Here is a 15,254-nt window from a genome sequence, read left to right on the forward strand (position 1 = left end):
GCCAGTATGCAGACCGGGTTACATTTGATCTGGTCTGCATTGAGAATTAAGAATTTTGAGAACTTAAGTGCACCTGCACACCACATATGGATTCTCATCAGCAGGCAATATGTTTCCCCATTAAATTTGGAGAGCCATCTGTGGTGACGTTGATAAGGTTACTCCAAGGGAGCTTCATATTTTCGATGACAGCAGACATCTGGTCATACAAATCTTCTCCTCGTGTTTTTCCTTTCAGAGACTCCATTGTCAAAAACTCCTCCGTCATTTCAAAAGTATAGTAAAGTTAGTTCCTCTGCAGTAGTAGCAGTATTTGTCCTGCAGAGTGGCACTGCTAATTCATAGTGACAGGTAATGCTCCTTAGGGTTCCCCCCAACCAATAGCGTTGGTCCTGATTTGGCCCTGGATCACAGGTAGGGAGCGCTGGTACAGTGATACGGAATGATGGGATGATGGCCTAGGCTCCAAAACACCTGCAGTGAGGAATGCTGGAAATATTGTGGATGGCTGAAGGTAAAAGTGCAGGGCAGAACCACTTGATAGCCATCAATTACTCAGACCTCAGGTTTTATATTCATGGACCAGATGTCATCTGTAGAACCCAGGAATGCTGGAAAAACACCAGCCTGTCACAAATGTAATGCACTAAATCACCATCATTCTACGTTTGTGTGAATATGACCAGCAAATTACATTAGAATAATTCATGGTATAGAACAATGTTTCCAAAGTTTTTGTAATCTCATGATGTGAGAAATTTCCATCATTCTTCAGTTGACCTCAGTCCCCTTATTCATGGTAACAGCATTAGTAATAGTAATCTGACTCAGATAATCTTCAAATCTTCAAATCAGTGTGTGTGTGTGTGTGGGGGGGGGGGGGGGGGGGGGGGGGGGTTACTGTGTGTGTGTGTGTGTGTGTGTGTGTGTGTGTGTGTGTGTGTGTGTGTGTGTGTGTGTGTGTGTGTGTGTGTGTGTGTGAAGCTGAATCTAAATAACAAAAGCAAAAAGGTTCAATAACTCGTGCGTGTGATTCATAGTCTCAGTCTTTAAATGTGTGTCGCGTTAACGTGAATTTTTTTGTCGAGTTCTATTGCTGATTTTTTTTTTTTTTTTTACTTTTACTGTGAAAAGAATCACCGGAAGTTCTTTTCTTGCCGTTAGTCTGACATGGGCGTGGTGTGCAGGCGTTTCTCGTCCGCAGCAGCCAAACTTGGTTTTTGGTTGTTTTTCCGCCCTACTCGTCATTTTTCTCAGCATCTTGCTGCGTCATCATGCCGCATGCTGTCGTAACGACGACGACGACGAGCAGCCGGACCCCTGCAGACGGTACCATGGACGTGGGTTATGCTCGGACCATCCCAGGACTGCTGAAGCTGGGCCAAATCGTTAGTATTCGATCCTACGAACCGGAACATGTTAGCTAACGTTAGCCGTTCTTTTTAAAAAAACAAAATCATAATGAAAAATGCAGCTTGTATCTGTTTTTCAGTGTTAAAGTTTAGTTTATTATATTGTTATTATATTATTAAAATGTTAAAGTTTAGTTTATTGTAGTTTATTTGCAGCCCAAAATCACCAACATTGGGGGGCGACACAAGCCACACAGTTGTGACATCCTCCATCCTTAGACATTCGAACCGGGTCAGGAAGTGTATTAGGTGTTGCACTTAAAAAAAAGTTTGTGTTTTAAAAGCATTGTATAAAAGAGGAATTGTTTGGATTAAAACACTTATTAACGATCTTTAAAGGTTCTTCACTGACCCTGTACCATCTTGGTACAGGGTCAGTGGTCTAGTTGTACTTTTCTATTGAACATATAGAACCAATAAAAGAGTAGAAATCCTGTGAAAAATGTACAACACCTTTTCCAATCGATGTTTGTATAATCTGGATTGATCTGATATGTGTGCACACAGAATTCTTAATTAAAGTCTGGATTAGACGTTTCCAGTGACCACATTGTCCTCCAGTTTGTATTCAGCCATTATGTCTTACCCTGATATACTCGGCTGCTGGGAAAATGACCCGTAGACTTCCAGTGGACCCATTTCCATCAGTTATTGTAATCTTTGTACATATTACAGTTGCCCAAGTCTAGTTGAACTTTTTTAGTCACATTAGTAGGATGGCCTCCCTGTTCAAATACTGGCTTTAGATGCAGTAGAAAGCTCCAAACATGAAATGACACAGTTCCTTCTTTTTTCAGGTGGCACTCTTAACTGTTGTGCTATGTGTCCACTGTGCACATGGATGGCCCAACTGGGCTGCATTCCAGTTCTTTGAGGTGGTAGCAATGTGGTTCCTTGGGGTCTTCCTCATCTTCTTCCTCATGCACTTGTTCAAGTTACATGCCAAGATGAGCTGCATCAACTGGCCACTCACAGTAAGAATCACTCTATTGGCTTCTTTTAGTGACAACTGTAACTTTTTAATTGGTTTGGGGCAGTGACAACCATTGTCTGATTGAGCAGGTATCAGTTGATCCACAATAGTGCTCTGTACCCATTATTGAAAAACAACATCTGCTAAAACTGACCTATCATATAAAAACAGCAATGTAATAGTAATCATAATAATAATCATTTGCATATCGAGGAAACCCTGATTAAAATATTTCTAAATTGAGATGGTTAATTGTGTCACCATCTCAGTCTGGCTACTGTAGATTCTAAATGTATTTCTATACACACGGTACAGAAACTGGTTTCTACACTAATAATCTGTCATAAAAGTTGTCTGGATGTCAAGCATTTTAAATTTCAACTTATGCTGCCTGGTGAGCTACAGCGGTATATGCTCTGCAGAGTAGGCGGTGGAGTCCTAGTGGTCCTGGATGGACCTGGTGGACAAGTAGACATACTGAAGTGGTCCAAGATGTCAAGTATGTGTCTGGTTGTGGGCCAGCATCAGTCTGTCTGCATTCAGGCAGGTGGATGGACTCTGGCTGTGGTGCCCCAGTCCCCCATGAAACTTTGACTGCTACTTGTCCATAATTTTGTTGTTTTTCAATCTAAAGTAAAGGTATATTTTAGAAAGAGAGAGGAGTGAACTGGAGTTACTTCCTTTAGATTCTCATGATTCCGCGAGTTACAGATAGTGAAAATGCATCTCTCAATTTAAAAAAAATCATTTAGTAGCATCATGACTGCATTTATTATTGCAAGTGTTGAAGTCAAAGTTACAGCTGCACTGTGATATCAAAGTTCTCTGAGCCCATATTTTCTTTATGGTGTATTTCAAAGACTTATGGGTACTTTTTCTGGCTAAACAAATAAAAGTACACATCCTCAACTACACAACATCCTATAGAAACATGACATTATACTTTGTTTTAATAAAACATACAAGTGGTCCCATCCAGTGTAAGGGAAAAATTTAGGAATCAAATTTAGTTATTTTCCTTGGTGCCTTTAGCCGTGGTGCTGGAACTATCTGAAACCATGTCATTAACACGCAGTCATGTGAGTTCTTGTGTGTTCTGCTGCTGCAGGAGTTCTTCCACTATACTGTTGGTGCCATTCTTGTCTTCATTGCCTCCATTGTTGCTGCTACGAAGAGTAGAGATGTCTCAGCATTGGTCACAGCCTCAGTGTGTGAAACCTTTCACTCTTATAACACCTTTTCACTCCATAAACTAACATCACAAACAGGAACGATCTAATGTCAGCTGTGATTTCCTGTGCTGTGTTTGCAGGTATTCGGCTTCATTGCTACATTTCTCATGGTGGTTAGCTTATGGACCTCCTACAGTGTGACCTGCGGCTCTCCTCATGCAGGTATAATATTGCTTCTGCTGATGATGATGGTGATGGTGATGAGGATTAGGACAGATATTTAAATTCTGAATTCATGTTTTCAGGATTATAACCTCTGATGGATGACTTCAGGCTTTAGTCTTGCTGTTTTTAAAAAGAGTTTGTTTCTTCCTCCAGGTGCTACAGTGTGATCTAGTTGATCCAGGGCCATTCACAGAAGTATTATTTCTTTCAAAATGATTGTGTCAAATGTATAACAGTACAAATTTATGCTGGATGAATTAAGCAAGGTGCAAAGAGTTTGTCTTATTGTAAAGAGCTCAATTCCAATCAGCCCTGATCATTTTAAAAGTTTATTTATGTATTTATTTATCAAAACAATTGAAATGTCTTCTCTCATTGTTACTTATTTACTTTAACACTGTTCTACTTCCATACCAAGAACAAACTCAATAAACCCTCCTTTAATGTCCACTTATTATATTCACTTGAGCCATCTTAGTGCTTTTTTTACACAAAAATATTCAAAACATAATCATTCACCTTCTTGCATGAATTGTTAGCCCACTAAAACATTACCCAATGGCTAACAATGCTGCGACTATCACTAAAAAAGGGCGAGGGTTCAAATCTAATGCACTACTTCCTGTTAGTACAGATTTAACTCAGAGATTCAGACAGGATCTTTGAGTGTAAAGAAATGTCTGGAATAACCACAGTGGCACACGTTAAACCATTACTGACACATTGAAATGAAACTGCCGTGATGCATCCAGTTAACTCAACCAGGATCTCCAGAACACGTTGAAGCACATCATGCAAAGAGAGACAACACTGTTTACATCCAAGCCAAATTCAGGCTGAGCAAACACAGACACGTGATGTTGAAAATGCTTGAAAAATGTCCTCGAATCTTTTCAAATGATGCCAAATGTGATGTCACCTGAAGAAGAGTGTGTTGACAGCAGTGACGGTGCTATAAAAACCTGCTGCAGGAAGTAGCTTCAGTCGCCCTTCCCTTAAAGGCTCAATTATTAATCTGTCATCAATAAATTATGTAAGTCTGCAAAACTGCATTCATTTTTATAGCTCTAAATTTCTGATAAATAAGGATTTTTAAAAACTATTGTAGATGACATTTAGAGTTTTATGTGCCTGTCAAAAAAGCTTACCGGTAAATGCATACTTGGCTGTTTTTTTATAGCATGTTTACGTGTTTCAGAGAAATGTGCAAAGAATTTGAAGGACATCTTTGCTGTTTGATGCTTGAGAGTCATGATGCTGTATTTATCCCAGGTTATTTTTACTGTGATTTGCTGTAGAGATTAGATTAATATCATTTTTTTCACATCCTCCATCTTGAGTGAAGAGGTTTACCTGAATTATAACAATCATCAATTTCCTATTTCATTTGAAATCAGATGATAAAATGTATTGCATAACAATGTTTTAAAATGATCTTGAAGGTCCAAATAATCCATCATAATGTGTTGCAGATGTGTTGAAGGGCCCATTTCTCTGCTTGTGGTATTGTCGATACACTGATGTTCATATACTGAAATACTTTATTTTTTACATTTATCTTTGCTTTTTGACTTCAAATCAAATTTTGTGCACTTTTTATTACATGTCTGTATTATTGTATTTTATTGTCATACTAAGCTAACTGTCCATTTGTAGGAGGTTCTGATCAAAATACTGAGTCTTGACCATCTCAAATTGTATTGAAAGGGACAAACTCATTATTCTGGCCAATCTATTTTGACATTTAAAAATTGAATCCACTTTTAATTGAGTTCATATTTCATGTTTTGATGATAAGAAATAGAATGGATTTGGATCTTTACATTTACAACATCCACATCAGTACAGACATAGACGATGCTTTAAATTATAAAAGGATCTGTTTTGATACTAAATCTATTATTAAAATCTGAAAAATGGCAACTAAAATTCCTCATATCCTCACGTCAACATTGTACACCCACCCAGTGGATGTTGTTTCATTCTCATCACTCCAGCTTTTTTCTGCTGTTACATTGTTGCACATGAATGTGACTGAAAAGACACTGAACAGAGATGGTTTAATGAAGCCAACACATAATTGGACAGGTGTGTGTATGTGTGTGTGTGTGTGTGTGTGTGTGTATGTTTGGTAAAAAGTAAAAATGAATATGATATGGCTACAAACAAAACTAGGAGACTTCATATTAATTAAGTAATAATTGACTGCAGTCAACCCTAGAAGACAGCATGTTTACCTATATTTGAACTAATCATCCATGTGAAACTCTGACTGAAATTAAACAATCAACTTTATTGTCCATACAAGGAATTTGACTCATCTGATGTCATTATCTTTAAAAAACAGATAATGTTTACAATAAATGACCAGGTCCTCAGTAGATTGGACACCAGCTACGTTAGACAGGAGCATTGAAGCAACCATGATGGCATCATGTTACTCTGAAGTTCATTCTGGGTTTTTTTCTTCTCATAAGTGTATCAATGTTATTTTTTGGCTAATTCGCATTTGTGCTACTTTGGTACCAAGTATTTGTAAAAAACAAAAACAAAACATTGATCTCGGAGTATTACATAATGGTAACATTTTTATTTTACCTTTTTAAAATATTGTTAAACTTGTCATTTTGTGTATGGTTTTCATTAAATGCTCTGCATTAATTCTGGCACTTGTCAACATCGTTTTTGGGGTTTGTAATAGATTTAAAGCAAAATAAAATGGCAGTCGAAAAGGAAGGACAGTTCTGCATAAGGACAGTAGTGGGCAGCATTTAGAGGACCTTTTGTCAGAGGACCATATAAAATTAATATATGTTATAATTTAGGTCTAAACTCAGCGAAGTGTTCGTCATTGTGTTTGGTGATTGAAGATGATTTCCATTGATAATTATTTTATTTTGTGACAATAAGTAATTTCCTGCATACGGATAAATGGGGAAAGGTTGCGAACATATTTCTAGTGTAAGTCATTTGGTATCATTACGAATCATATCCTTTGAAAATACTATGAACTAAAACAGACCGAATTTATCCAGGAACTGTGCATAATAGCACGGATGCTGCATACAAAATCTGAAGTCACCTTCTTGGGGAACGGCGTTACCCTGAGCTAGGTCTGCAGACAGGAGGAGATCCGGCGGGTCGGAGATATGAACACAGAAATACCCATTGATCAACAGAATTAACGCCTGTTCTTCGCAGGCAGAGTGACATGGGTCGTCTTAAGTTTTAAAAAAAAGTCCCCATTTCGCTGATCATTGGTCATTGATTCCTGTTTTGGAATGCGCGCGTTGTTGGTGCTTTACGGTAACAGAGCGAGGGCAAAAGCCTTTATACTTAAAATTTTACCGTCACCGTATCAAAAATAATTTTTTCAAACCTTTGTAAAAGATATTAGCATAATCCACCATTTCATAAATAGAGTTTTTTATAATTCAATTTTAAATGTAAATAAAATAAACTTGATTCTTGTGTGTCTTTGCTGGGGGTTCCTTTACCTATTTTACTACAATACTCCGTGGATTTGGTTGTAAAGTTTTTGAAGACTTCTGTTCCTTTCAAACCTTAGTTACTCTTTTCTCAAACGTTTTTGTATTTATTTACATTATTTGTAATATAATAAAACCAATTAAATTTCAGTATCTTGTATTTTATTTTAAAAAATGGGTTAGATGGATCTCTATGGTGACTATGATTTTCCAAACTCTTTCTGTAAAGTCTTTCTGTAAAATGAATCTAGGTTTTGTATAAGTTTACATGTGGATCTGCAGATTTCTACACAGTAAGTTAAATATGTAACAAATAATTTGTGTAGTTTGAGTTGTATAATGTTAACAATGCATATTTATTTTGTGTAAATTTTACTTTATGTAATACAGCAATGGCTCTTGTCTATAGGTACTGGCTCCAACTAGTAGGTTTCTATTAGAACTGGACTCGAAGGCAGACAGGATGCAGAGAGGAGGCAGCCAACTAGGTCTCATAAAATGTAATGAAGGAAAAATAAGTCCCGAGTGTCACGAAGGAAAGCGTGGTGACCTTAAGAGATGAGCAAAAATCTGCAGGATGACGAGTTTAGAATCTCAAACAAACTGAGCCTACACTTCACTATGTGTTTAATTGTTTTACTGTTTGGTGGTTGGACACAAAGTGCCCCTCATCTTCCTGATTATACCTCAGGCTGCGATACTATCTTCCTGATGGCAGGAGGAAAAACAATTTGTTGAAGGGCATGAGCTGCCCCTGATTATCCTTCTTGCCCTGGACAAGCAGCACTGTTCTGCCAGTTCACAAATTGTTGGCAGAGTGGCCCCAATGTTTCGGCCAAGAATAGACACAATAGACATCATATATATAAATACATTAATTGTAGAGGATACAAAGCTTATCCTGACAGGGTCTGAGTTCAGTAGGCAAGCATCCAGCTATGGAGGTGGAGATACCTGTAGATAGCCAGAGGAGTGGGGAAGAAGCACAAAAAATACACAACAAAAGGGTTTTAATGACATCAAGTACTGACCTACCTATGTGGAGCCTAAGTCACCACAAAGCATTGGATGAAATTTCAGGAATTGATTCAGGCAGTTCAGTACTTCTTTTGTCTTAAGTTTGTAGACATGTTCCTTAGGAACACTTTGATATATGCTATAACAATGATGGATTCTATGATGTCGCAACTGCCCCAAATTATGACACCCCTATGCTTCACAGCTGGTATGAAGTTCTTTTCTAAGTCTAAGGAAACTTCCATCACAGGTGTAAGCAGTCCTCTAGGTCAGTGCTTCCCAGCCTGGGTCCTAACCCCTCAGGGAGAGCATTGAAGATTGTAGGGTGGTTACAGAGGTTTGTCTGCTCTGAGGTTGTGAAGGAATCAAAATCAGATTTGTGCATATTCAATTTTAAAATACTTTTGACAGATAACAGAAACAGACTAACATCTAAACAAATAGGAAAACAAATATTCTGTTGAATATAAGTTCTAAAACATCTTTCTCGACTTTTCCATTATTCCTCTAGACTCCATTGGTGTTATACCTGCCTCTGCAATTTTAATTGTGTTACCAACCAATCTTACAAATGCACCATTTAACAAATACTTTAAAAAGGTAATTATTGAGGCGGAACTATCAGAGAGGACAAAATCAAAAACTTGGTAGTCACAATCAATGCTTTAATATGTAGACATTTCTACACATCACCATGCTTCAGGCTATAACAGCAGCAGCACTTAGTACATTATAACAGATACCAAGAGGAAAGAGATAACAAAGAGAAGTCCTACATGCAGAACACTTTTGGACTCACGAGAGAAAAAGATTAGGGTTAGCCCAAGATGCAAATGTGTTTTTATTAAATTACAAACAAAGCATATAAGATTTATCAGATATTTCTGAAACCTTTTGACCATAACCCCAAGACTCTGGACTTGTTGTGTCTCACTCCTTTCGGACACATAATACTGTCAATAGTGTAAGTGGTGGTCAGATTGGTCATGCTCATGCAAATGAAGCTTTCTGAGGTTACAGAATGCACAAACATTGATTATGCTACATTTGGCATTATTACACAGCAACATGTGATTATTGTGCTTCACATCACCAGATTATTTCTGCACAGTCAAATTGACATGTCACTTCTAAGGGCACTTCTGCTGAGTGCTAGCAGCTCCTGAGATCTCAATCAGTGTGATTTCCATGGCAATTAAGCAAAAGGGAACTTTATTCATCTTCATTCTCCGTTGGGAGTGAAGACAGGCTTTTGCAGCAGTTTTTTCAAAGTCCGCTGCCAGGAGAGGGGGGCACATCCTATTCTGGCTCTATCAGTTATGAATAGTGCTATCTGAACTTCGGGTTCAAGATTCTGATAAATAACCTTATCATCTACAAATCTAACATAAATGGCATTTGCCAGCATAGGACATCTGCACATTCTCTATACAGGTTCATGCAGCCCTGGGCCAGTTCTGACTTTACTGCAAGCTACACATTAATAGTTTGGCTCGTACATTTATGCTCAATCGAAGGAGCAGAGCTCATTGCCCCATGAGGTCATTGTATGTAAAGAAAAGACATTTTGTCCACAGACTAGTACACAGTGCATGATAAATCAACAGCCTGAGAAGACTGGGGTGACATCTATTCCTGACCATTTGAACTGTGAAACCAGCTGAGTTCCGAAGAAGCGACCACTCTCCATGGAATGAATATGCTAAATATTTTCAAGCTGGAGGTGGATCTGTTCAACTCTGATGGGTCCACTCGCTCTCAGTGGCTGGTTCTCCTGTATCTAACCCACTGAAAGTGCTTCAACTGTTGACAAACTTGAATCTCTATGTGGAAACTGGGGGGAAAGTTACCCACTTGTTGTATTAGTGGACCATGAAGAGGTTCCTGTCTATAGGTTCTTTGGACACAAGATTACAAATTTATTTTAAAATGTCAACAGAGCATCTCACAGATAATCTTGTCATTCTAATATGCTAATCAGGCATGCCATCTAGGTAATTTAAGTTTTTAGTTAACACATGAAAAAGAAACATTAACTTTGTTTTGTGACATCCACTGAACTGATGCTATTCTGAACTAGGTGAGCATAAAGGCAAATCTATCGAACAGTGATCTAATTTTCTTGGTGACACTGAAAATGACAAAAATGCCCCCAGCTCCCCCTTGGAGCTGAAGAGTCACAGTAATTCAAGTGTGTTTTATTGTAAACTACTGCATGTATAATTGAACCTACAATATGAAGACACAACTCACTGCAGTTTGGTAAACTGAATTACATCAAGACACCTCCATCAACAGATGATGCCATGCGTTATAGTTTGTTCAAGTTAAAGACACAAAGTATTCTATTATTATTATTATTATTATTATTATTATTATTATTATTATTATTATTATTATTATTGGTAGTAGAAGTAGTAATATTTGTATTAGTATTTATTGCATTTCTAATTATCAAGACATGGAAACAAGCATTTCAGTTAAACATTTGACAAAAATTAAACAACATTTATTTTTTGGAAGAAGTAAAAAAATAACATGTAGCACCTTTCTAAGTGACAATGACAAACAAGAATAGCTCAGAGTCCAAACTGCTTGGAAGACTGGTACACACTTGGCATTTTAGGTTTGATGCCCTTATTGTTGTAATATTCCACCACTTGGTTTGGAACCTCTGCTAAAACGCTTTTCGCCAGAGCAGCTGGAGATGCCTGCAGACAGGAACAATATAGCAAACTTTACTTCAAGTTCATTAATGCCTGGATGAATGATTGGAAGCTTTTCCAACTGAAATGATTGGGAATAGTGTTGTTCCCAAACCACTGTCGTATGTCCATACCTCTTGTACCTAAGTGTTCAGATCATCTGAAACAGTAATAGCAGTGTTGAGTCAGGTGTCATACGAGAATATTTTAGTATTGAGCATTCGTGACATCATTAATAAAGGAAGCACATTCTGATACATCCATCCTCAAATTATAGGCCAATCTCAAAACTTCCCTTAATTTCTTTCTGGTAGTTGAACCATAAAAACTGGACTGTTTGAATTTCCTGAAGACGTTTCACCTTTCATCCAAGAGGCTTCATCAGTTCTAGCTGACTGTTTGGTAGTCCCATTCATTTGCTAAAAATGGTCCTTTTAGATTTACAATCGTACTTGCACACATGCAACATTTTCCAATCTTGTTTTAGAGCACGTCACAGCAGTGTGTCTGCATGGTAAGGGTCTTTAATGATATATTTATATCAACAGACTCTCTTGATTCTGCAGTCCTACTGCTGGACCAGATGGCAGCTTTTAATACAATCACCCATGGCATTTTAATTTCCTGTTTGGAACACTCTGTTGTGTCAGGGACCCTGCTTTAGACTGGTTTAGGTCTCAGCACACATAAGATCATGAAATCCAAGCTCTGCTCAGCTTCTGAGGAGAAGAGATTCTGCAGCAGACCTCGGGAACTGTGCAGGACACAGTTATTTATGGTATTATTGCCAGTCTGGGATGCTCTGAGTGGCCTTATTATGAACTTTGCTTTTATAGAGCTGTATTGCTAAGTATTGCTAAGGTTTAGCCTCTCCACTCAGCACTGGCTAACCCTCCTGAGCATCTCAAGCTCTGAGGTAGCTGAACCACCGGTGTCCTCCACTGTTGTCAAGCCCCAGAGATGATGTCGAACGTGCCATGGAACAGTTCCCTCCCACTGCAAACCACTGATTGAAAATATGCCAAAATGAAACATTGCCTAATAATGAGAATATAATCTCAGTCTAATTATGTTTTGTAAAACTTGTGGGGTTTTCTAACAAAAAACATTAGACAAATTCTTTCAAAATTACTCCTTCTCTTAGTATCCTGAACACTGAAGCAAAGAATTTGACAAAATAGGCAAATGTCATCCATTAAAGTCTTTATAGATTAGCCACAAATTCCATCCTCCACTGCATTAATGTTAAGAAAACTTTGTAAACTTTCCAAAAGGAACATATTTGTAAAGAACAGAAACACAGCTCTGACCATCGACCAGTCCCTTGTTTACCTTGCAGTGTTCAGGTGCAGGTAAAGGTGCAATGATGATGATGTCGATGCAATGACATGAGAGGGAGGAATAAAACAGCCACACACCTCTCAGCCTCAGACCAATATGAAAATGCCCAAATGCTGGTCAAAGGCAGGTCCGCCGGACAACCCAACTGTCAAATTAAATCAGTTCTGTCCTCCTAATAATCTTGATCGAGTGATATATATACTTTTATCTCCTCACATTTGGACTATTGTAATGCCCAGTATGGTGGATTTAACCAAGCGTGAAACATATAACCACTACACATAAAAAGGGCCCTCTCACTTGAAACTGTTAAACGTCAGCTAAAGCCACGATTCCAGGCATTAAAATAACTTTAAAGTTTTTCGGTTTGTTCTCATTCTTTATGCCTGACTTTGCAGCGGTCTACTTCTTTTATCTTTGGATTGCGTCTGCACTTTATTCTGTCTCTGTATTGTTATGTGTGTTTTTTTTATTGTTTAATTTTGTTTGGCTGTTGCACGACAAAGCATCCCCTGTGGCTGTAAAATGTGCTCTACAAATTATGGGGATTGGATAATGAGCTCTCTGCGATCACAGTTGGCCTTCTACAGTGTCATCAGAAAGTTGTCAATGTTCTGCAGAAAACCACATCACACACACAGTCCTGCAGTCTTACATATTGAGGTCTATCATACCCCTCTCACATCAAAATTAGTGGTGCAGCACTTAAAATCTGAATTTGGCAATGTTCACATTGGGAGCAGACCCAGGTTTCCTGTAGCACATGATGTGGTGCGTCATGTTTAACATCATGGCATGTGTGATCTCATCTTCCATTGTCTAACATGCTTAGCTACAGTAAATATATATAAATGTGTGGTGACACTAATGACCCATCTGCAGGTAATAATTGCTCAGCAGCAGCAAGGAATTCATGTAGGTACAGCTTGTCTTTGTTTGTTTGCTTGTCTGTTTGATTTGTTTGTTTGTCTGTCTGTTTGTTTGTTTGTTTTTCTGTTTAATTGAATCAAACAATGAACTCACATTTTTGAAGTTCCGGAAGGGCACAAATTGAACAATGTCTCGGAGAACAGGTTCTCCTCTGGTTGAACACAGGATCCCTTCACCACCATCCAGCATTTGCATGTCACTGAAATCAGCATTCCCAATGCCGACAATGATGATGGACATTGGAAGATGTGAGGCCTGGACGATGGCCTCCCTTGTGTCAGCCATGTCAGTAATGACACCATCTGTCAGGATGAGGAGGATGAAGTACTGCTGTTGGACACAATCGAAGACAAATCATTAGCTCTGAACCTCAACCAGTTTTAAGATTGCAACTCGAATAGTTGAATCTGACACTTTTTAATTGGGAAAAAATTGATTAGATCCATAGAATATGGCTATGAATGATTTACTCTCAAATGACTTTAAGAGTGATTGTGATAGTAAATGGCAAGGGATACAATAGTAGATGATGAGTAGATGGATGATTAACTATGTCCGATGAGCAATGACATGGATGCAAGAACAAGTGAGCAGGAGGATTTCATAGGTAATCAGAAGTAGTAGAAGGAGACTTAATCAGAAGTACAGGGTGAATGAGGAGTGACTGACAGTAGAGTGGGTGATGTCCCTGAGGGTGTACCCACAACAGACATTAATATCTTGGAGCAGAAATCCAACCTTCCTAAGTAAAACCTTTAGGTGCTACTCCTATGACATCATTGCCCTTACAACTCTGGAGCTTCTCTGCCTTTGAGTTGAGCAGGAAGATATGGAAAGGTACATCGCTGAGTCCTTAGAAAACCGGTCTGATCTGCCCTTCCTCCTCCCATGCGATGTGGGGTTCTTTTTTGTTCAGAAGATGGCTCCCTTCAACCCTGTATTGATTATCAAGCTCCGAACAACATATTTCCAAGAACATGTACCCATTACCCCTCCTCGATGCGACATTTTGTCCTCTCCTCAAGGCTCGGTTCTGTTCTGAGCTGAACCTTCGCAATGCTTACCATCTGGTTCAGATACGTCAAGATGATGAGTGGACGACAGCATTTAACTTGATGGGATTCATTGTTTGACAGGGCAACTCTCACCTGATTCTGCCAAGGTGAGTTCAATAGCAGATTGGCCCGCCCCAGCTTCCCGCAAACAGCTCCAACGGTTCTTGGGGTTTGCACATTTCTATTGGCGCTTCATTCGCAATTATAGTAAAGTTGTTGCTCCTCTCACCGAGCTAACTTCCTCACTAAGGGTTTTTCAGTGGTCCCATGAGGCTGAGGCAGCTTTTAGTCACTTTAAAATGCTGTTTTCCTCTGCGCCGATTCTGTTTCACCCAGACCCCAGCCGGCAGTTTGTGGTTGAGGTGGATGCTTCGGACATTGGGGTCAGCACTGTTCTCTCCCACCGGGACCCAGCTGATCAGAAGCTCCATCCTTGTGCCTTCTACAGTCGACGACTGATGCCTGCTGAGGTAAATTATGATGTTGGGAATAGAGACCTGCTTGCAGTGGTGCTTGCCTTGCAGGAGTGGAGACACTCGTTGGAGTGTTTTGCCCAATTGTTTGTAGTGTGGACCGACCAAAATAACCTGTTGTACCTTCGAAACACAAAGAGGTTGAACTCCCGTTGAGCACGATGGGTGCTTTTCCTTGGCCATTTTAAATTCTCCCTCACTCATTGCCCAGGTTTCTGTAATGTCAAGCCAGATGCCTTGTCTCACCAGTTTTCACCAGTTTCCCTCTAGTTCAGAGCCGGGTCCCATCCTGTCTCAATCCTGCATTGTTGGAGCTGCTTCCTGGCAGATAGAGGAGAGCGATTGACCCTGTTGGCAGCCCACATAACCGACTCTTTGTTCCGAGTTCTGCCTGTTTGGACATCCTGCAATGGGGTCATTCTTCTAGACTTACCTGCCATCCTGGTCTCTCACAGACTCTGTA

The 15,254-nt window shown here is 39.1% G+C and overlaps 2 protein-coding genes across 5 annotated transcripts in view; one reads left to right on the forward strand and one right to left on the reverse strand.

The window, feature by feature from the left end:
* Positions 1-1,159: 1,159 nt before the first annotated feature.
* On the forward strand, positions 1,160-6,448 carry cmtm7 (CKLF-like MARVEL transmembrane domain containing 7). 2 transcript variants are annotated; one of them, XM_029839237.1, is made up of 5 exons: positions 1,160-1,388; positions 2,210-2,386; positions 3,494-3,592; positions 3,698-3,779; positions 3,863-6,448. In XM_029839237.1, the coding sequence occupies exons 1-5, from the start codon at positions 1,275-1,277 to the stop codon at positions 3,868-3,870; spliced, it is 480 nt and encodes a 159-aa protein (XP_029695097.1). In that variant the 5' UTR covers positions 1,160-1,274; the 3' UTR covers positions 3,871-6,448. The 2 variants fall into 2 exon arrangements, with proteins under 2 accessions (XP_029695097.1, XP_029695096.1); XM_029839236.1 differs by having other exon boundaries at positions 3,936-6,448.
* Positions 6,449-8,943: 2,495 nt separating this feature from the next.
* The window catches only part of LOC101073593 (copine-4-like), a 28,015-nt gene continuing 21,704 nt past the window's right edge, over positions 8,944-15,254 (reverse strand). For all 3 annotated transcript variants that reach the window (XM_029839343.1, XM_029839342.1, XM_029839341.1), the window contains 2 exons: positions 13,357-13,593; positions 8,944-10,998 (listed from right to left, as the gene is read on the reverse strand). In XM_029839343.1, the coding sequence (XP_029695203.1) occupies positions 10,867-10,998; positions 13,357-13,593 (369 nt within the window). In that variant the 3' untranslated portion in view covers positions 8,944-10,866. The remainder of the gene's footprint in view (positions 10,999-13,356; positions 13,594-15,254) is intronic.

Source organism: Takifugu rubripes, chromosome 7 (assembly GCF_901000725.2).
Source record: "Takifugu rubripes chromosome 7, fTakRub1.2, whole genome shotgun sequence".
NCBI classification, from domain to species: domain Eukaryota; kingdom Metazoa; phylum Chordata; class Actinopteri; order Tetraodontiformes; family Tetraodontidae; genus Takifugu; species Takifugu rubripes.